The following is a 22,649-nucleotide window of genomic DNA, read 5'->3' on the forward strand; positions in this document are numbered from 1 at the left end:
GCCCCTGGCAGGATGAGAACGGGAGGGCGTTTCTCTCTCGGCTGCCCCACCTCCAGCACGCGCTTGTTGCCTTCCGCCGTGCTTTGGCTGCGCGTGCGCGCTCGAGGCTCGCGAAACACCAACACGGTATCAAAGGTAGAAAGCTCGCGCTTAATGCGGGACAACTGAAAGATCTCCCTGTCGTTCTCATCGTGTCAGTGACCGAGATTACTTTGACAAGGTCGCTGAATCACTTCATGAACTCGTGTGATCCGGCGGTCGTGCTTTTACGAATGGAATTGGCGACAAAACGGGCCACTGTTTTTCGGAATCACGGGGGAGGGGGGGGGGGGGGGGGGGGGGGGGGGTTTCGCACGACTTCCGGGGAATAGCTCGGAGCATTGCTTTATTGTTTATACATTAGCTAGAGCGATGTTGCTGTACTCGTTGAGTGCATTGCATGAAGCACACCAGGCAGTCCTCTATCTTGGAGAGCTTCCGTTGGGGGCCGTTTCGAAGGGATTTGAGCCTGGTTAGCTAACAGAGGCCTGTCGCAGGCACGATTGAGCATATCTCATAAATGCGGGGAGTGTGAGATTGTACCAGGAAAAGTGTGAATAGAAGCCCGCGTTTCTACTTTGTCGTCGCCTTTGACTCGACAATTTTGTCGAAAACGGGCACCACCATTTGGAAAACTTTTTCTTCGTCCTCTTCTGCCGAAATCTGCGAGAACAAAAAACGGCAGTCAATCGGAACTTTGAAAGTGACAAAGAACCACAAATGAGAGGAGCGATGTTTTGTCACCCCCCTCCCCTCGACGCTACGAGCTGACGGGACCAATCAGCTAAACCACTCACAAACAAAGAAGGCCTAATGACTTGAGCTTTTGACGGTGCTTGATTGGCCCCATTACCTCGTAGCGTACGGCAACGTCTGAACTTAAACTGAAATAAAGTATAGTAGATCCACGCAGCTCGCGGTTACAGCTGGTTAAAACTCTCGATGACGGGCTCTGACGTCGTGCCGCTGCGGTGGCGCTGCTGTCGCCACTGCGCATGCGCAGAAGCACCTCCTCATGCGATACTGGTTTTTGCGTGTGTCCACACCTAGTGCGGGCATAGGCGGGCTTGTCAGCGTATCTTGTGGCGGCGTAAACGGCGTACCTTGTGGACGATGGCCTTGTACTTCTCGATGACCGGCTCCGACTCGTCGCGAAAGGTCTTGATGCGGTTCTTGATGGTCTCCTCGTTGTCGTCCACGCGGCCGCTCGTCTGGCCCCGAGCCAGCAGCCGCTTCGTCATTGTCTCGTCCGTCACCTCGAAGTACACCAGGTCCGTGCACTTACACACCTGGACGACGAACATAAACACACACGCTCAACCAAAAATCTCCGATTTAGTTCAGAGTGTGCACGCTTGCGTGCACAACTTCTGGGAGTAGGTGCGGTTGCTGAGGTATAGTTCATGGCTCATGTCTCGTTAATATGGACACCGTTTTACTTCCGCTATGCGTATAGACACACTCTCCGGGGAAACAAACTGGGTACATAATGCGAGGGGTACATACTATAGAAATAATCGTCACGATAAGTGAAAATAACAAAAGTGTGTTCATTATTTTTATTTTTATTGGTGAAAATAAGCGTATGGTTCCAACTAGAATCTGGCTGCGCATCATCGAAAGCCATTTGATAAGTCAACTTTCAAGATTTGGAGCTCGTTAGAAGCTCTGCGGTGCGCTCATGTTACCGATCGGGCAACAGGCGCAAGGCTGGCAACGCGGGGGATAACCTTATCGTCCGCGTTTTCGTGCAGTATCTTACGTTTGAGCACCGAACGCCAGGCCCCGCGTGAGGAGCACACGACGCTCTTGTTCGCTCCGATTGGTGGGAGACGCTGGGTGGGGAGAGACACAGAGGCAGCTGACCTATGCCTCTACCCACTACAACTTCCAATCAGAGTTCGGTGCCCTGACGTCACCGCCATCTCTCATTCCCTCATCTCGTTCGGTTTCTCTCCGTATAGATTTCCCTAGTCCTGCAAGAGCAATAAGTGAAACCATAGGATGTCTGCGCGAGTCCTTTGTCACCTCTTTCTCAAAACGCTCTCCTTGTTCGATGTTTCTGGGGTAGCCGTCAATGAGGTAGCCCTTCGCTGTCGCGAGTTGTTTCCTGATCCCTTCCTTGAGTAACTGGAGAACGACGTCCTGCGGGGAAAAAATATAAGATTAAACGTTACAGAAAACTGCACCTTCCATCTCTTTCTCTTTCTGTAACTTTAATCAGTGATTTGATTCTTGTTTTTTTTTTTAATTAATATTCTTCCATACTAAAAGCTGGTGTCATGGTACGCAAGATTGCTCTGCGGGAACAGGGGGATGATACCCGACATCATCGGTTTATAATACGACGACTCTCTCTTTAAACCCTATAGTTGTCATGTTATCCACTAAATTTAGTGTGGCTATTCCACCCTATAACTGTCTCTTAGCCTTGCCCTGCTACGTCAACACCTCAGACACCACTCAGTACAAGAGGAAGCCGCTCTCGTCCAACCTTCTAAAGCTAGCGGCAGCACGTCAATGGCAGAGAACTCAGCAAGGACCGCAAGGGGCAAGGGATGAGTTCAGCGGAAAGGTATCCGTTTCTGCCATGAATCGAAGTAGTGTTGTACGCATGTGGCACCCGGACGTTAACTGCGTATTAACTGTCACGATTCGATGACAACAGCTAGCCACACTACACCAGTTTGCAACTCAAGAAAAAAGAAAGTTTTACACGATGTACATACGCCACGCGAAGTAGTTCTAAGATTTGGTTGTCGGAGGAAGAAGCGATGCCCTTTTTGCGTTTGGAACGTGCACGTCATTATAACATAACATATATATGCATAATAAAAGATTCACCCACATTTATCTTCATTCTCTACATAAAGGGGGAAATTAGTAATGCTCCGCGAGGAGCCGGTCTTTTTTTTTTTTTTTATTACGGTTTTTGAGGTGAAAACAACTATAGCTTGATCATGTCTAAAAAGGCCGGGGAGCACAGAATGTGTTGGAAATGAGCTGGGCACATGATATGTATGTGACGTCACGCGACGTCATAAGGTCACATGACTGTCATCGCACGACGCCATGCTGACGTCATGATGGCACGTGACGTCACAGTCCTTTGAGATGGTTTTTCCTGACTGGTCTATCGTGACGTTTCTCTCGTAGAAATCTGCTGATAAAAGACACGTCCCGCGTTGAAAGCACTGCGCGTGGGGAAGGGCGGCTTACCAGAGGCACCAGCTCCCCTTTCTTCATGATCTCGTTGATCTCCTTGCCCTTGTCCGAGCCGGCCTGCACCTCTTCTCGAAGCAGGTCTCCGGACGAGATGTGCGTGAAGTCGTACTTCTTCACGATCTTCATGCACTGGGTGCCCTTGCCGGACCCGGGCCCACCTGATGCGTAGGTCGAGCACCATTAGGATCCTCACATTCTTCACATAAGTGAGCCTTGTTCTCCATTGCACCTTATCATCGGAGTTCTCCGGTATAAATATTGCGGATTGGGATTAATCCTAAAAACTCCCAGTTGGGTAGTTTTCCGAAGATCGGGTCAAAACCCGACTTTTTTTTTTTTTCGTTCTCTCTAAACTTTTAGAGCTTCTTTGAGATTTTTTTTTTTTTTTACTTTGTTTGTTAGTGTTAAAAAGGGAAGTATTTGGATCTTCACTACGATAAAGGGTGACCTCCGTACGATAATTGTCAAACACGCCTGACCTTTCTATCTTATACTTCAACCTTTCTCTTGGACAAAGCTCAGCTCTTACTGCTTTATCTATGAAAATTCTGCGTTATTAAATTTGCTGCTTGCTGTTCTCTACATAGGCCAATTTTGTAGGGTATAAATTTGTTGTTTGGAACTCTAATTAAAAGAACGTTAATCTTCTCGATCCTGTTCAGACTAAGGCTGAGGCTCGTGCAAAGAGGGCTAAGCCAGTCAGATTTATATTTAACAGGTACGACCGACATTTATCCGCCATGACCGCCTGTGGGACTCCACACTCTAAAAAAAGTCTGTGAGTCTACTTTCACGCACAACACCTCGTAGAGCCAATCACCACAACTTACGGAGGCAGCTCAGCGAACGACGATGCCGATACATATGTTTAGACCGAAAAACGCAGTCTGAGTTGTGACATTAGGCAATGCAAAACGTCACGCTTGCATTGCTTAATGTCACAACTCAGTCTGCGTTTTTTTGTTCTAAACATATGTTTCCGTATCGTCATTCGCTGAGCTGCCTCCGTAAGTTGCGCTGATTGGTTCTCCGACTGTTGAGCGGGAAATTAGACGCACAGACGTTTTTTAGAGTGCAGTCCCAATTTCTTTCCGCCGCGGCATAGAGTGGCTAAATATGTTACACAGATTCTTAATGAGGACGGTGGCATTGAGCATACTAACTATATTTTCTTCTCTGCTACCTCACGCGCAATACGATTCCATCATTTGATTTCATCATTTAAACACTGCGCCATTTCAGTTTCGCATAAACTGTTTTAAAAATGTGTTTCTCCGCGTACGTTTTGAGACGCGGAAAACCGGAACAATCTACTAAAACTTTCTGCTGCGCCTCACTCTGGACGGTTATTAATAAAAATCAAAATGGTTTGAGTCGCGATTTAAACTAATCACGATTTAAATCAACCTTTTTTTTCCCGTTTTGGCAGCTTAAGAAGAGCGGGGGCGTGGCTCATTATGTTAATTAACGCTTCTTGCATCATGATTGGTTTTTGGGTGCCTTATCGGCTGACGCCCCAATCTGATTGGCTGTTGAGCGATAATGAGATGTTCGAGACTAGCCACGCCCTGCGTTCCACCATAGGTGCATATTGAAACAACGTGCCGACAGTTGTGTCGTCACAGTAATCAGTTCCGGCGAAGAAGAGCGATATTGCAGTAATCGTACCAAAGACGAATACGACTGGAACGTCGACCTTGAGCGGCTCCTTCATGTCTTCACTCTGTAGGGAACGGGAGAGAAGATGAGCAATGTCAGTATCAGCATAGCGACGCGTGTACAGAAGACAGACGCACGCGAAACACGAGCTGTATGCGTACAAATGCGCTTTAATTTCGGAGAATCGGAAATTATATATATATATATTTAGAGACAACAAAGAGGTGGTCGTCGCAAGATGCGGTTGACAGACTTCTACATAGAACAAACACTGTGAACGGGGAAACGTTATGCGTTGATAGTGTATATGTTTCTGTGCACGTTCAAGACTGCAACTTTCCTGACAGAATACACACATCTGTGTGTTTAAAAATGTCAAATCTCTGTGTTGTTTTGATATAAGGTAAACCAAACTCTTTAGATACAAGAAACGCAGGTTCTTCTGCTCCTTTTGCAGGGGTTGTGGTAATGTAAGAACGACGAGCTCTGACTGCAAAATAGTGGGTAGACATCAAGGCAGCTTGCTTTGAGGTACCCGCTGTCTCTCAATCAGAGCCAATCAGAACTCAGCGTCGCTCTGACGTCACCACAACCCCTGCAAAAGAAGCAGACGACTTGCTTTCCGAATAGCCTGTTGCAGAAACGCAGGATTCCCACGAAGCCCTCTGGTCGCCATGAGCGGTGGGATCCAACTCTTCCTGCCCTCTAGAGTTCGCTCTGCCAAAGTGGAAATAGTGGAGGGCTCTGTGGGAGGGACCTGTCCTGCGTTCCATACGTTGCAACAGGCTATAGGCACCCTGCGTGCGCCACCGTGCATGAGTTGTACTATCAGTAACCCGCGTCATTTACCTAATGCCCAATCCTGACGTCAAGTCATCGACCTACCGGTTTGGTCTCCGGTTTGGTCTCCGGTATGGTTTCCGGTTTGGTCTCTGGTTTGGTCTCTGGTTTGGTCTCCGGTTTGGTCTCCACTTCTTTGGGTTCTGATTTTGGCTCTTCCTTTTTCACCTCCTGGAGGAACTGCTTAAGGTCGATCTGCTTCCACCAGTGCTCTATCTGCTTGCGATCGAGTCTCTTCAGCTCGTACTCGGAATCATATTCGGACTCTTCAGAAGATGACAGCTCGGCAGGCGGACGAGCCTTGACTCCGACTAGATTCGCCAGGTAGCTAAAGATCCCTGTTGAAGGTGGGGGTGGAGGCGGTTTCTCTTTTTTTTTCTTCTTTTTGAGCTCGCCAGTCCTCTTGAGCACAAAGAGGTCTTCGAGGTCTCCGGGCTGGACAGTGTAGTCTCCGACCTGGAGGCCGCTTGAAGTCTTGGTACACGTGCACACGAACGAACGACTATTTGGTCGCTTGACGACGTCGACGTTGTCGTCGTCGATGCTGCGATCAGAGCCACGCCGACGCCTGTCTTTATGGTCGTCAACGTCCACTTCGACGCCGTCCTCGAAGTACCGCTCATATCTGCGCTCGACGCCAATGTCGTGCTCGCGATTCCTTTCGATCCTCAGTTTCAGGCGACTTGAAGTTCGACCGGGCTGATAGTCACGGTCATAAGCACGACTTCCACTGCGGTCCCGCCGGTCTCGATACTGTTCGCGGTCTTCATACCGGTCTTCGTCGAGGTCCACGTCTCTCTTAGACCGCGATCTTCTGGATTCGGATCTTCTACGGGATTGGGCCTGCTCCGGCAAAAAATCATCCGTGATCGAGAGCCCCGCGACGGATCGCTGCCGGGATGGCGTATTCATGGACGAAGACGCGGCCATGGCGAATGGATGGATGCCGTGCATCCTCGAGTTGTAAATCATTGACGCGGGATCCTGTGTCATAGACCCTGAAATCATGTGTTGCGGCATCACGGGTACCATGGCGGGCTGCATCATGGTTTGTGATGGCATGCGGTACGGGGCCATGACATCTTGAGTCGAGGAGTGCGAGGAATGGTGCGCCACCGGCGAGATGGATCTGTTCCGACTGGCACTTCTGCTTTGCAGCAGCTTGGGTTTCAGGCTGAAGGTGGTGTTGCTCTCGTAGCGCACTCTCTGTGGGGAATGGGCGCGCGGATCGCATGTACGCGCGGTCAGTTGGTTGGCAAATTTTGGACAGCGCGCTGAGATAGAAGAAAACCTATTTGAACGCCCATGTTTGTTGATTCAAACGCACGATTTGAGGAAGGCTGTCTAGATTATTCAAGTATATGGACATATATAGCCATGGTAGGCTTTTTGTTTATCTCATATAAGTGTTACTGACCTTCCGAATAGAATGTGAACTTTTTCCGAATAGCGAGATGGTTCTAGTCAGTGAGGCACAGCTAGCCGTTATACATGCGCAGTGCTAAGGCATCTCTTTCTCTCTCGCTCTTTCTTTCTCTGTACGCAGTTTGGAGTTTGAGCTTATCTAATAATCCGACTGTGGTCAAATGGATTGTCTCCCAGATTGTTTTCTCTAAAACACGATAACGATCTAGGTACGACCTTTTTTCTCTGAATGAAACATTTTGCATATAATGTCACAGCCACGGTGAGGGTGAAGTTTCTATTATACAAAAACAGGCGCCCGTACAGTATATAATAAGCTCAATCTAATCTCTTAATTTAATCACGTGCACGTGACGGGCACCACACGGCTCTTCTGTGTCGCTACCGGCTTACTGATTGAAAAGAATGATATTTTGCAACGGGTTATTTGAAAGCCTCAAAGTGGTAGCAGCCGATATTTCGTTGAGACTTCTTCATGCTCCAGAAAAGGCTAACTTTCAGATTTCCGCCATTTTATTTGGCATGTGCTGCTGGGCACGTGACAAAAGCGAATTTCCGCAATGTTTTCCTAGGTCATGCAATCAAAGTTCGCCGGTCTCAAAAGAGTCCCGGATGACAACAAAATGGTGGATTGACGTCGCGTGAAAACGACAAAGCCGCCGTCACACTGTTGATGGGTGGTATTCACTGTGCGCCATATTTGAGGGCGGTGTTCACGGCGCATGCTCAGAACGATCCCCCACTTACCTTCTCTGAAGCGCTACATACAATTTCGGTGGTGTTCAATGCACGTCGCGGAAGCGTTAAGGAGGCCCATCGTCAGCTCGCGCTCAGGAGCAACGGACGCAACTATGGCCGCCTTTACCATCTCACAAAAGACTGTCTGCAGACAGGCTCCAAGCCCGCATGAGACATATACATGCTTGGAGCCTGCTTGATGCGTTGAACGCGGTAGCTCTGTCTTCATGTCTGCAGAGGACACTGTGTCTTTTGTGCGATGCTCGTCGTCTGCCTGCCATGTGATGATTATAGCGCGGTAACTGGGGGCTATGTTGCGCTTTTTGCACTCCCAGGAGACTAGGGAGACGGAAGTGACGTCAACAACGCAGCAAATGCAGATTGGATGTTGATTTTGTTTTCTTCTGTCAACATCCAATCTGCGTTTGCTCCAGTCGTCGACGTCACTTCCTTCTTCCAAGTCTCCTGGGAGTGCAAAAAGCGCAACATAGCACCCCTGTGCGCTTTCGAAACTGTTATTTGGGAGTCAGGCAACCGCGGAACGACGCGACGTGCACAAAGCCGCGCTTTCGATGGGCGAGTGCAGAGAAAGCTTACTGTATTCTGCGGATCCGCCATGTCTGAGGCTGCTGACGGCGAGCCAGCCCGAGGCTCGGGTCGAGGTCTCGGTCAGGGGGTACTGTCCCCGGTGTGAATTTTGGGGGCCCGCTGCCGCATCGGGAAAGGTGTGGTCACGCCAGTCCCGTTACCGACAGCGCCCGGCCCCAGGAACACTGGCGAGCGTGCCGCGGTGCTCGCCCCGAACCCGCACGTGCAGCAATCGCCTCTCTTCTTCCTCTTCTCCGCCGTGCTTCTTGTCCCAGCATTGCGATGAACGGGTGATGTATTTGTAGTTTATGTGTGTCGGTTGATATGGCGGTGAAACTCAAGATGGTTGCAGCACCCGTGTCGTCCGTGATATCTTTATGTATTTTTTTGTTTTGCGAAGTCTGGAAGACAGGATGTTTGGGGACTCGTAACACCAACTCGTGTTTCTGATGTCGTGCCAAGGTGGGCGGCGTTGCCTATGAAACGGCGCATGAGTGGATGCTTTGGTGCTGCGTATGTTGGTCCCCCATCCTACTGGGCTCGCTGCACACGGGCACCCAAAGTAGTGAGGCGACATCGAGGTTACATACATACACTTTACTAATTTCGCTTTTTTATGTGGTGAATTCAAATCTATACAGGTGCATTTCAGGTTAACTTTGTTATTTTACCAAGACGCACACGTTTTAAACGCCACAAGCATCGTTTCTTCCCCCGATAACCAAATCTTGCGAGAACTACTTTCCTCAGCCTGTGAACTATATACGTAAAACTTGAATTCTTCCTTGATCGGACGTACAACGAGCATAGAAGACCAAGCTTGCACATTTTGTCCCTATAAACGCCACCAATAGTGGACCCACGCAGCGCCGCCAGGCGTTTCGCAGCATCCCACAACGCTTCGATCGCACTTTAGACGGTGCGCAAGATCGGTTCCTCAACGTATCGCGCTGCGATTTTCCACAGAGGGGTTCGAAGGTGGTGCATTCATTAATCGAGACTATGAATGCCTGAAACCTGAGTCGAAAGAAAGGCAATAAGAACTGGTTTTGCCTATAGAAAAGTTATCGCTAAGCCTTTTTTTTTTTTTTTTTTCCTCCAAATCATTAAAATCGTTCTGGGCTATTCTGGCGTTTCTGACAACAAAACATTTGGTGAAAAAAAAAAAAAAAAGAAGATAATTGGCTTACCTATTTTTTATTCGTCTGGCCCAAAAGAAGCGCCACAGTGACAAAATATTATTTATGCAAATTAAGTATAAGAAATACATCGTTTTTGATTTTTCGTGACTTACTCGGGCGAGCCAACCTTCCCACAATTTCGGTGAAAGCTTCCACCATCTTCAGGCACTTCGGTAGTAAATCCTAGCGCGACAGGTTAAGAACCCGATGTGTGCGGACCGACCAAAGTGGGATCGAAGCGCTAGCGTACGCCAAGACGGACGCGTCTGCCGCTCCGCGGGAGTTGTTTGCCGCTTGTGGGAACGATGGGGGTCCACAAACGATGACGTCATGTGTATAGGCCTTGTCTTCTAGGTGGTGTCGATCAGAGGGAGGGACGCACGGGACTAGGTTACGTTGGATCACACGCGCTTCGCTTCGTCGCTCCAAGTGGTATGATGGGGCCGTATCGTTCGCTCTATCCACAGCCCAGCAGGCGCCTGCTCGTTGCTTTGGAAAGCGAGCGTGTCAAGACAGGCGTCCCGCGAACCTTCTGGATCCTCTTTGCGGGGTTTTAAAGTATCTTCAACGTCGATCCAGTCGGCGAGTTTGTGCGCCATTCTTCTCCCATTGTGTAGCCGAAGGTCGCGGTTTGACCGGCGTGTGTGTCTCGCTGTTCTTCTACGACGTTATTGTTCCCAACGTTCGTTTCTTACGCCGCACAACTAAATACAAAAAAAAAAAAATAAAAAAAAAAAAATAAAAGGCTTTTGAAGCGGGCTTAAATTTACCCCGAAAAAATGCTTCGGTAGCGATCGGTTTCATCTATTTGGAAACTATCTTCTAAATGGCGCGCTCCAATGGCGCGCCTGAATGACTTGTCCTACCGCTCTTCCTCAAGTGTGTTTTATACATGTTGTGGTTTTGCTCGTATCTCAACTACATTTCGTCTGGAGCACGAACACGGTAACAAACCTACACAAAATTCATATGCCACAAAAAGATTGTTGCCCATTATATAAAATGCCCTATACGACTCGCACACGGAGGCATTGTTTAGACTGCTCGGTGTATGGGCGGTTCTTAACTTGTACAGCTATAGATTCATCTCCGCCTACAAAAATCAAACATACACGCATAATAAGACGATTTCAATAATGTCAAACTTGGCAAAACATAACCCTGGGTACGAAGTTTGAAAATGGGAATATTGGCGCGTGACCTCCAATAAATCTTCGTTCGGAATCAAATGCTGATGCACACTTTACTAAAACTGTTAACTCACCTTGTAAGTAAGAACCAGGATATGCATAGCGCTTCTCTTAAACAATTAATAAACTTTATACAGTCATCGACTTTGACATAAACGAAATAAAATTGTGCCTGGCTTAAGGTGTTTGGGTTTGAGTCTCTGTCTTGCTGAATCTATACTGCTTCACAATTATTCTACCTGTAACTTTTTGTAGGTTATATATACTGTTCTTTTTTTTTTTTTACAAATAAAATGCACGTTACCATAACGTGCCGGTGATGTTTGCTTTGTTATACAATTTTAGTGTAAAAATTTCGCTCCATTAATTTATCATCGTTGCCATGTTTCGAATCAATTAATATTTTTCTTTGTGATTTGCTTTGCTGCTGATATTCTTAGTTCATGGCGTACTCGGTATTTAGTCTATTTCAGTGTGTATGCCCTCACAACACCTCACTTTTTCCTTTGCCGCTGCCACTTCCTTGTAGGAACCGGGGGGCGGGGGGGGGGGGGGGGGGGGGGGGGTGCACGTGAAGCTGCTTGATCAGCTGTTTTCCTCGGCCTCCCCCATTTTCATGTTGAAATGGGAAATAAATGAATTTGAATTCGAAGCACCAGAGTGCACGTTTCACTATATATATATATATATATATCTACAGAATCATTGAATCATTGCATAGCAGGTTATACCCCAGTGTACTATACTATTATAAAACTAATTAAAACTGAGTCCTGAAAAAAAAAAAAAAAAAAGATAGAATGACCGCGTTTTGTTTTTATATGACCGACAGCCGTCTTAAAAACGTAAGTATAGTTGCATCGAATCCTAGGGATAATTAATGTTACTAACAATACATTCAAGTAGTTATCAACGTGCGCATTTATATCATGGAACCTGTAGCTGTGGCGGATGTCTAAGGGGAGTGCCTACGTTAGCGAGGTTCATGCGCAATTGCTACCACAAAATAAAAACGATTTTGTTTTTAAATAAAGAAGGTATGAATACTTCTTTCTTCTTCTCGTTATGTATGCCTAAATTATAGTCCCTAACACTTTAAGAAATGTAGGGAGTGGCGTATCATGCGTTCCCTAATCCTGCTTCGTCGTGATTGGCTCTTCGGCGCTCTCATCCGCCAATGCCGCAGTCTGATTGGCTGCCGAGCGATAATGAGATGCTCGGGATTCGCCCCGCCCTGCGTTTCTTAAGATGTCGGTTACTTTAGAGAACGTTCGATCGTGTACTAAATCCATACGTGCCATTTCTCATCGCTCTTCTGGAGGTCAATAGAAGCGGCCTTTCTACGAAGCAATCGCGCATCTGTCACCAATATAACAATAGGGGAAACCATTCGAAGAACACCGAACAGCGGCGGCGGCGGGAAGTATAATTTCCGCGCCTATTTATTCTCGATCAATAGATAAAGTGAAGATTGCTCATGGGAGAACTTAATTTGGTTGTTATGGTGGTGCAGCTCGCACGGAAAGCCAGGTGACAATAAAACTGCGAACATATAATGGTTAGATTAATTACATTACAGGGAAACTCCAGTCTCGAAGCCAATTCGTATATGTTTATCTTTCTCAGCGCGCCGTCGTCACTCTATGTCTATGACAGTAAAAATAATAAAAAAAGAAGACATCGGGTCGGACCTGGAAACCAATCTTCGCTATGTAAATCGATACATGACTACAACATGCGCAGTAGCTCGACATTTGAAAATAAATTGATTAGCGGCATGTCGATATTATTATTATTATTATTATTATTATTATTCAAAACTCAACGGTATACGTGACATAATATAAAATCGGATCCTAAAAGTCGTCAAAAAACGAGCAAAACACATAATCATGTTGCTACTTTTTTTTTTCATTTAGCACATATTAGTTTACCTGATTCAGTAGGATCAGTCACAAAAAAAAAAAAAAAAAAAAAGAAGAAAACCAAAACGATTATATAGTACAACGTCGTTACCACATTCACAAAGTATGCAAATGCTATCAACCTAACTGCAGGCTGCGAGCTACCGCGCACAACATTTAAATAGTAAAAAAAGATAAAAAAAACACGTCGTAAAAGATTAAGGTTTCAGAAGCATGTAAAAGGAACGAAGATTGAGACATTCCGTTTCCGCGCCCGTAGCAGACGACCACCTCTTTGGGAACTTTCCCTTTCCCACCAAATTCCAGATAACTAAAGGCGACTATTGCAAACCACACAAATCAGTCACTCGCGTAACACGATTTTGATACATATTTGTTTTGTTTTGCTTTTTAATAAAAAATTAGCTTGCGCATTTTTGCTAGGAGAGTCATGCAACGTAGAAAAAAGATCGCGGGCTGCATTTCTGCATGGGTGGGGACAAGGTCATGGCAAGGCGGTGTTTGATTTTTCTCACCTTGTTGACGTTGTGGCTTCGAGGCGGTAACAATACTCCGAGCGAGCGAGGTAAAAAAGGGACAGAACAGCGGCAAGTGGAACAGTGCCGTATTTCTTCTGGCCCAGATTCAAGGCGATCTACAGAATAAATAGATCCGCGGCAGTGCGCTCCGCTGTTGCAGTTTGAGTTCACTTCTGCGTCGTCAGATGGCGACTTGGGCGCGGAACTCGGGTTCGTTGGTTAGAACCCCGTGAGATGGCGCGAACTACTGTCTATTTTGTGGATGCCAATGAAACGCTCTCGAGGTGCGACGTGTTTGATTTCAGTGACGGTTGTAAAAAGCGCTGAAGGCAATTCAACACTCCTTGTAATTACCTTTTTTTACGAATACACCCACACCACTTTCTTTACTATACTTGTTTCATTGGTTTGTGATACGCTAAAGCCGTATCGGCAATCCAAGAAAGGGCATACCAAACGATACATTGAACTCAAAGTTAGCTTCGGTATATTTATAAAGGTATATACACATATTGATTTTGTACCATGCCTAAACTTTAACAGAAGCGGCAGTTCTTGCTTTAGAACGAGCTCCGGTTGCACCAACGCTTTAGCAGCTAGAGCGTGCACAGAAGAGATACGCTCTTGGGAAACGCGTTAAGATAGCTTTCCTGCATCATCTTGGAGCCAAAGGAAAAGCGTACCTTCGAAGAAAGCGGGGCAAATATAACAAGCAAGAGAGAGGGAGAGAGGGAGAGAGAGAGAGAGAGAGAGAAAGAAAATCAGTTATGTTGTTGGCTGTTGACTTTTCCTCCCCGAAATTTAATTTAATTATTCGGGATAAAGTTTTAAAAGTAATTTAGTAATTAGTGGAAATCTGTCCTCTCGTTGCCAGGCTCTTGATTGGAAATCCCGATAACTTGTAACATACGCTTTCACTGAAACAAAGCAAAAAAACATTGATTGACTGGTTGATTGATCCGGGGTGCAACAAGGAATCCTTATTGGATCGTAATTTTTTATATACATTAACTATTTCTAGTCGACCATTCACCTCAAATTAATTTTTGCTCACTTTAAAAATAGTCCGTGCGTCTACTCTCTCGCACAACACTCGGAGAGTCCATCACCGCAACTTACGGAGGCATCTTAGCGAATGACGATGCCGAAACATATGTTTAGACCAAAAAACGCAGTCCGATTTGTGACATCAAGCAATGCAAAACGTCACGATTGCATTGCCTGATGTCGCAACACAGACTGCGTTTTTTGTTCTAAACGCATGCTTCGGCGTCGTTATTCGCTGAGATGCCTCTGTAAGTTGTGGTGATTGGTTCTCCGAGTGTTGTGCGGGAAAGTAGACGCACGGGCCTTTTTTAGAGTGATAAGCTTTTGACACCACCCATCGAAATATTTGAAAGCCGATAAAAATACTTGTTCAAAACGTTTTCTTTTTTTTAAGTAATAATGGCAATTTTAAGGTCGTCTTCCCCCTTAAACGGAAAAACTATTGAAGGCATTTTCTCATTTTGGTGTTAACGGTTTCTACTATTCCTTGTTTTGCTGTTGACTGGATGTACGAGATACAATCATGGTATGTGCTGCTGGTGTTGCAGTGTCCTGTAAAAATCTACGGCTATCACTTTGGAGTGTGCAAGCACATAATTTTATGTCATGAACCCTTATCACTCCTGCTGCAGCTTCAATGCAGGTGAGCAGCATGAATGAGCCAATATATAAAATAATCGAGGAATAAATTCGTGTAATAACCAACCTATATTTGGCCTCAACGTTTCTCTATTCGTTTTTCCTCATAAACTTTCGAACAATTTAATTGGTATTTTCACAAAGAACTAGTTTGACAAGTTTGCATAATGGCCCCTTCGGTTTCTTTCTTTAACAATCTACAACCCCTATAGTATATTGTTAGACAAACCCAAATAACCATAGTAATAGAAAGCTATGTATTATGCATGGACATCAGTGGCTCATTATCGTCACCACTCTCAGCAAAACTTTGAGCTGCAAGAAATACATACCGCAAGTGTTCCGAGTCACGAAACACCTTAGCTTGGAAATGAATGTGTGTAAAGCATTTGCTTGTTTTATTTACACTTAGGAACACTTCTTATGGGGACGGCATGAAAAGGAGTTTGGTCTTGTAAAATCTAACAGCAAAAAAAGAGAAGAAAAAAAGTAGGTTTAGGACGTTTTATTATGTGATGCTGTCAAAACTGGAGTGGAAGAGGGGGAACGCATGCAAAAGGTTTGTGCGCTTTGTGACTGAAATTCTGGGGAAATGTTGTACTTGTTGTACTCAACCTAGGGGTGTATATAAATCAACAATGTGATGAGTCATGCCGTACCTTAGGATCTACTGGAAGTATTTCGGAACACTTTTCCACAGAAAACAATTTCACTCATGATCATGCGAGGTACATGCCTCGGTTGGTAAACATGAATACTGGATGGCTCCCGCTCACCTGAGTGGCAGGGTACACAACGTCAATTGTGAACTTCCTTCTGTTGCGAGCATTTTTGACACTAAAGAGTTCATGAAACAAACAAGGAACTAGAGCACCGCACGGGCCTACTTTTTGAGGCCCGGCCCAGGACTGTTGACTGGTAGTCTTCTCCGACCCAAACCCGCCCCGTGAGACACTTATCTGATCAGGCTTGGCCTGGAAAGAGGTCAAGGCATGCCTCATCTCTTAAATTCAAAACTGTCCTGGAAAAGTGTGGTATATTTGATTTGTTTACTAATTTGCATGAAAGAAAGACGCTGGCCTATTGCAGTCATGTGGTGAACATTGGAAAGCTCACAGAAATATAAAAAAAACATAGTTTATCTTTGATAGCCAAAGGGTGTTTCTTTTTCTTCAAGAGTTCGAAAAGGAAATTGCCCTTATTTTCTTGCCTGCTGGCAGCTGTCCCACTATGCTGATGGAATCCCCGGAATTTTCCGTATGTTCTTGGGATTTCTTAGTCCAAAACAGGTTTCTTTTTTTCTACGACTATTTTTTAGTGCCGTCGTAACGAGTTCGCATTACGGCTTTTTCGTTTCTTTCAATTCTAAACAATTAATGCTTTAGCATTTCGATTAATGCGTTAGCATTTTCATCTGAACATTTTAGAAAGTGTGCTACGTTATCGCCCGAGCCCGGCCCGGGCCCAAAAGCAATCCATGCAACCTAGCCCCGTGCAGAGCTCTAAAAGAGACACATCCACTTTTGGTCAACGAGCCATTGACAAAATATGGCCACAACATAAAAATGCGCATCTCAGTAACTACGATATATGCCAGACTCCCGACATCTTGCCCTTCTGCCAACGATTAACGTTTCGTTAAAGCACCAAAAATCGCAGGTGTCAACCGCAAGGAGCGTTTAATGTCAAGCTTAAAACAGGAAGACAAAGAGCAACCTCTGTTGAAACGAACACAGAGTTTTTTCTGGTCCCGGCCCACCAACACTAGCTCTGAACCACATACATGCCTTGCACCAAAGAGTCGGGCACCTGAAGCGCCATCAGACTGTCTATCGCCTGTGTCGTGGCGACCTCCTCTTGGACCTCTCCGAGCTCGCCAGTGTCCTCTGACGACTGCGACTCCTCCCGGGCAAGCGCGAGTTCTGCGGCGTGGGCCGAGCGCAGGTGAACATTTAGCTTGTTCTGAAACAAAAACTGCTGGCTGCAGTGTGGACAGCGAAAGTTCCTCGCGCGCTTGTGGCGCTCTTCGTGCGACTTTGCTGCCCCGTGCTGCGCAAACTCCATGCCGCAGTAACGGCACTGGTAAGGCTTCTCGTTAAAGTGGATGCGGAGATGCATCGCAAGGGTCGCTTCAGTGCTGAAATGCTTGTCGCACAGCGGGCACGACAGGTTCCCCGAATCACCACCTTTGTTCCGGTGCTTGCAGACGCGGTGGGCCTCAAGACTGCTCGCGAGCTTGAACATGTGCCCGCACACGTCACAGTGGTGCAGCTGCTCGGACCGCGGAGTGCCAAGGCCGCGCGGCCTCATGCGGCCCTCGTGCACGGATCGCTGGTGGACGTGGAGGCTCTGGAGCGACCCGAACGTCTTGCCGCACTCAAGGCATGTCTGGTGGTTTGCCACGTCGTGGCGCTCAGCGTGGCGCTCCATCTGGGCCGGTGTCGCAAAGACGCGGCCACAGACAGTGCAGGCCGTTCCCCCGCCGGCGGCGTGCAGCGCGGCATGCTCGTCGTACGAGAAGTTGGAGAAGAAGACGCGTGGGCAGTCTGGGCAGCGGCGCTTGCAGGTGACCCTGCGGTGCGACTTCTGCTGGTGCTTCGCGAGGTCTTCATAGTGCGCGTAGGAGAGGACGCAGCGGTCGCAGCGAAACCAGCCCGCCTCGGGGTGTAGGTTCATGTGGCTGCAGAAGATGCGGCGGTTGTACGTCGCGAACGGGCAGAGCTCGCACCGGTGCTTCTTGAGGTTGGACACGTACCGCCGCTCTTCCTCGTCGAGGCTGTCCAGGTGCAGGATGGCGAGGTGCATCTTCAGCTCGCTGGACGTCTTGAACTTCTTGCCGCAGTGGCGGCAGACGAAGTTCAGCCCCGCCATGTGAAACTGGGTAATGTGCTTGCGGAGGTAGATCTTGCTGTAGACCACTCGGGGGCAGTGGGGGCACTTGAGGGCAGTGCGCGGCTTGTGGATGGTGGCGTGCGTGCGCAGGCTGCAACGGCTCGAGAGCTGCATGCCGCAGGTGGAGCACAGGAAGGGCTTCTCCTTGGGGAAGAAGTGGCACCGGAGGTGGACGGCAAATCCCTGCAGGGTGGTGATGCGCCTGTCGCACAGCCGGCACTTGTGCAGCGTCCGGCGGGGCTCTCGGTCCAGCTCGATGACGTGCATCATCTGCTCGTGCCGCTCCCGCTGGGCTACATCCTGGAGAAAAGGGAAAACAGAGTCGGGTGAATACAATGGTACCGAGATGAACTGCTTGCACCAGGCATGCTCCTGAGATCTGCAGCTTAGTGAATTTGGTTATAATTGAGCATTTGTCCACATTTCTAAAGTACACAACGAGGAAACTACGAGTGGTTCGCGAGGCAGAGAAGAACATTGTACATGCGCCGTCAGTGCACATGGGACGTCTATGACTAGAGACCAAGGGCCTATTCACGAATTTGCGGGGCTTGCATCGAGACACAAATGTGGGTTACTGTAGAAACCAGGCAACATGATACTTGGTCGTTACAATTCACGGGCGTATCTCTACTCAAGTGGTGCTGAATCAATGAGCACCTAGTATTAATCAAACTAGATATAGGCCAACGAGAGTTAAATTCGATAATAATATAAGCCAACTTGTCCCGCTTTTGATTACGGCACTTGGAATGCACCTTAACTAATGCGTTCAGCATACATTTGGGGAGGAGATCAGATTGTGGTGCCCCAGGTGACTAACTTTAGAACTACACCGAAGGGGACAACAAATAACAATGACTCAGCGCTCGGCTGAAGTAACCAAACGCCACGTCAGCGTTCGGCTGGAGTTTGTGTCCTCCGGGCGCCCGAGAGGAGGAGGGGCTTACCATTTCGGCCTGCACGAACGATGCAGAGTGTACGGTGCTGAGCTCAGCACAAAAGCCTAAATGGGTCAAGCTCGCATTCTATGACAACTGCTTTCAGGAGAGACTCAGCACTAACAATAATCGTCACTTTGTTTATTGTTAGTATTTTTATGTTAGTCTGTCTCTATTGAAAATGACATGGACATGCACACAAGGCCTGTGGGCATGTCCACAGGCCTTGTGTTGGGTAAACACCGAGCTGTGGGGACAACAAACGGGTCAGAGCGCCCCCTATAGTTCAATCTCCTCGCCAATACCGCCCATGCGTCGAAAAAGTTCTTGAAGTGACAACAAATTACGTCTTGGGACGTCCGGTTGTCGGACATCGCAATCCGCCCAGCCGGTCGTAATAGTTCAGGCAAAAATCACACATTGAATGTGAGTGTCGCTGTCATTGCAGTGTCCCATCTCCTAGCTGCCGAAGCTTCCATTAAGAGTCAAGCTGTAGAGTGACCTGCAGCAGAAAAGACATTGGCTCGTCCACTGCTGTGCCAACACCAAGATCGCAACAGACGACAACATGACACAAGGGCAATGTTCTCCGAAATAAATCGAGGAACCACCAAATGAGGACATGCTAATAAACACACCAGTCAGAGATGTGTTCCAGGCATTATACTTTCAATGGAATGTGTGCCACGGTGTTTCTTAGGCTCACAATACATTTATCCTCACTGTTAACGGCCTAGGTTGACTAGAAGCATGGACTAAAGAGTCTTTCCCGCACGACAAAATCTTAGATAGTTGTTGTTTTGAGTCGAAATGTGGAGAGACCTAGCTTTGGGCGTGCCGTAAAATACCGAGCGAGCGCCCACTCAAGATTAGGAGAGAATCGTGGGAAACTGTGGGACGGACGCTCGTGAGGTCCAAGAGTGAAAACGCAAAAGCACACAGTCGAGCGGTTCCTCGGTTGGTTCAATCACCAAACTCTGAAGGTTGCTGTTTGCGGAGCTAGCCGAGCCGAGCCAAAGTGTGAAAACTCAACTTTTACCGTAATTTTCGCGTGCCAAGAGAGCATCCTATGACGCTCGACAGTTTTCACACCTGCAGCGCTCGGCACAAAACTGACGCAACCGTCAATAGGCCTAACCATTCACAATTGCAGCGTCCGAAATGGTCCACAGGCCACGGCACGTTTGTCAACGTCAAAATATCCGATGGACGCAACATGCTCGAGGACTGGCCGACACCTTTACTCAAGTTTCATTGGCAGTGTGCGCCACAAAGTTACTCTGTCGGTCACTTCCACAACTTCCCACTAGAACCCATAACTCACACACGTGTGCTGCCATGTTTTATTTGGCTTGGCTAGGCCTGGCTACTTGGTGACTTAATTGACTCAGCAAATCTGTGGGAGAAGAAAAAATCAATACTGACGATTATGTTGCAGAGAGTGTGTTCATTATGTGAGTAAATACAATAAATGGTTCATTACAATAAATTAAAAAAGTGACCGATTACGCACCATTTAGCTGGCGTCACTGAAGCCAATTCACCGGTGCTATGCCCGTGCTGTTCGCCAGTTGCGGAGATAATGGCTACCCATGGCGACTGGGCACCCAATGTGTTTTTTTGCATACTTTTGAACTTGCTAAAAATAGGGGAGTGAGCGCTTGCATGGTCGGTATCTTATGGAAAGTAAACTCTGAAGCAAATGAACACCGTGAAACACTTTGGGCTACTGCGGGCTATCATTGAAGGAGCCCAAGGAGCTAACACGGCCCTGTCGTAGGCCCAAATGCACTGTGCCATACCACCAAACTCGCTTAGAGTAAGGTCCCGGATTATGCCTCGCATAAGTAAGCTCACGCAGCTTTCCTTCTTGATCCACGTCTGCCGTTGTTTCAGAGTCGCAACGTTGCACAGTGACGTCAGACTCTGAGATCTTGCAAATCATTACCTGAAACACCAGGGAGCACATGTTGCACTTGTATGACTCTGCACCAGGGTGAGCTCTCTTCAAGTGTCTGCTGAACAGGAGCTCGGAGGCGCTCCTGAAGGCCCCGCAGTGCCCGCACTCCACGGGGTCGGCGTTCTTGTTCTCCGGCACGCTGGTCGAGCACCCTTCGATCTCCTCGTTCTTGTGCTGCCTCTCGATGTGGTTGGCGTAGTAGGTCTTGGACGAGAAGACCTTCATGCAGTACTCGCACACGTACACGTGGATGCGGTGCGTGTGCAGCCTCGCGTGCTTCTCCAGAGCGTGCTTGCTCGTGAACTGCGCGGAGCACACGTCGCACGTGAGCATGTTCTTGCTGTTGTGCAGCGTCGCGATGTGCCTGATCAGCGACTGCTGTTGCGTGAAGATCCTGCTGCATATGGCACACTTGTACGACGTCTCGAGCGTCGGCAGATGGCCCCACACGTGCCTCCGGCACTGAGCCCTGCCCAGAAAGGTCTTGTCGCAGAGACCGCACACAAACCGCTTGACTTTACCGGTGCCTCCGGCGGCGTTTGCTTCTTGATCGGATAAGCAGACGTCGCTGTCATCGTCCTCAGACTCTTCCGACGTGGAGAAGAAGTCGAAGGCCGGAGCGGAGGTGTCGCTAAGTCGTGACGAGTTCTGGACATCGGCTGCTGACTTGTTCGAGCAGGCGTCGTCGTCGTCCTTCGCGCTCGGAGCTGGGGAGTACGGGATAGGCGATGCTGGAAGATCAATGTCTGGGGACGGCGAAGGAGGCTCGTCTCGCTCGTCCACGAGCGTCAAATGCTTCGCACTGACCGTGACTCTGTCGTCCGCGGGGTCGGCGTCCTTCCAGATTGCCTCGACGCCACGATTATCGGAGCAGGGCACCGGAACGCACATGGGGAGGTTTCTGAAACGGCGGGTTGTGATCACCAACCTCTGTTTCGTCGCCAGGCAGAGGTCGGGCCTTTGATGGCAGCATTCTTCTGAGTGGGAGCTCGAGAAGTCGCCCACGAAAAGGGACACGATTCCGTTGACGGGGACGCCCGCCGGGAACAGGAGATCGGTTGAATACGGATCTGTGTTGGCGTTCACGTAGATGTTGATGTTCTGTTGGAGGGCTTGGCCCGAAATGGTGCTGTGCACTTCGGCCATGGCGAGCGACGCATTCGTCGACGTAGGGTGTGGCTTCGCCGATGGTGCTCGCAAGGTCTCTGAGAACGCGACACAAACGAAAATGCCTCGCTTTGTCTTCAAACATAAGCAATGAGGGTCATACTGCGAGTCGCCACAACGTACACAGCAAATGCAAGTGAGTGCGCCAAGTCAGTTGGATTGGATTGACCGCAAAGTGACTTAGGATAGCTATTAGATTCAATGTTATAAAAAGTGTTGCCAGACTTTCCTGTCGTGTAGAAGTTTTTTTAACACACGCGTGCGAATGTTAGATTACAATAAAAATAGTTATGGTATATAAAAAAAGCTTAGCATTTTTTTAAGGTGGAAGTGGATAAACAAGCGCAGTCACAAGTTTTGAATTAGTCAACGGCTTGCGCCGTCTGCCGTTAATTTTTACAGTTTTTTTTGTTTTGTTTTAGTTGTTGCTTTCAGCATTTACTTGATATGTGGCGCCATCTACAGACTTGTTTTCACAGTCATTCGCAGCAAGCGTTGGAACAAAGTAGTCGACAGGGGCAGCTTACTGTAGCTGAAATGAATGGGACCAATCTACAGGGTGAGATCGAGAAAATTAAACCCGGTGCTTCAGCCTGCACAAATAAACCACGCATCACAAATCAAATTGGACGTTTAGTGTTTATACAGTGTAAGGTTGGTCTGCCAGGATGAGGC

General features: G+C 47.8%; 2 protein-coding genes across 2 annotated transcripts; both read right to left on the bottom strand.

Moving 5' to 3' along the window:
- Positions 1–368: 368 nt before the first annotated feature.
- Positions 369–6,840, bottom strand: LOC8025463. Its single transcript, XM_040499291.1, has 6 exons — positions 5,809–6,840; positions 4,933–4,972; positions 3,259–3,422; positions 2,068–2,184; positions 1,143–1,328; positions 369–702 (listed from the first exon to the last, which is right to left on the bottom strand). The coding sequence occupies exons 1-6, from the start codon at positions 6,838–6,840 to the stop codon at positions 613–615; spliced, it is 1,629 nt and encodes a 542-aa protein (XP_040355225.1). The 3' UTR covers positions 369–612.
- Positions 6,841–15,387: 8,547 nt separating this feature from the next.
- On the bottom strand, positions 15,388–22,204 carry LOC8025479 (zinc finger protein 665). The gene is made up of 2 exons (XM_029972813.3): positions 20,796–22,204; positions 15,388–18,206 (listed from the first exon to the last, which is right to left on the bottom strand). Exons 1-2 carry the CDS (start codon positions 21,951–21,953, stop codon positions 16,779–16,781), a joined length of 2,586 nt encoding a protein of 861 aa, XP_029828673.2. The 5' UTR covers positions 21,954–22,204; the 3' UTR covers positions 15,388–16,778.
- Between the last annotated feature and the right edge of the window lie 445 nt (positions 22,205–22,649).

Source organism: Ixodes scapularis, unplaced genomic scaffold (genome assembly GCF_016920785.2).
Source record: "Ixodes scapularis isolate PalLabHiFi unplaced genomic scaffold, ASM1692078v2 PGA_scaffold3__209_contigs__length_174095766, whole genome shotgun sequence".
Taxonomy (NCBI): Eukaryota; Metazoa; Arthropoda; class Arachnida; order Ixodida; family Ixodidae; genus Ixodes; species Ixodes scapularis.

Bases quoted from the DNA above. Each gene is read 5' to 3' on its own strand.
- LOC8025479 (XM_029972813.3), bottom strand. From the start codon at position 21,953: ATGGCCGAAGTGCACAGCACCATTTCGGGCCAAGCCCTCCAACAGAAC. The intron at 18,207-20,795 runs GTAATGATTTGC...CCTTTTCTCCAG, and splicing joins TGTGCTCCCTGGTGTTTCAG to GATGTAGCCCAGCGGGAGCG.
- LOC8025463 (XM_040499291.1), bottom strand. From the start codon at position 6,840: ATGGCCCCGTACCGCATGCCATCACAAACCATGATGCAGCCCGCCATG. The intron at 4,973-5,808 runs GTAGGTCGATGA...GAAGACATGAAG, and splicing joins CCAAACCGGAGACCAAACCG to GAGCCGCTCAAGGTCGACGT. The intron at 1,329-2,067 runs GTGACAAAGGAC...TTCGTCGTCCAG, and splicing joins GAGAGCGTTTTGAGAAAGAG to GTGTGTAAGTGCACGGACCT.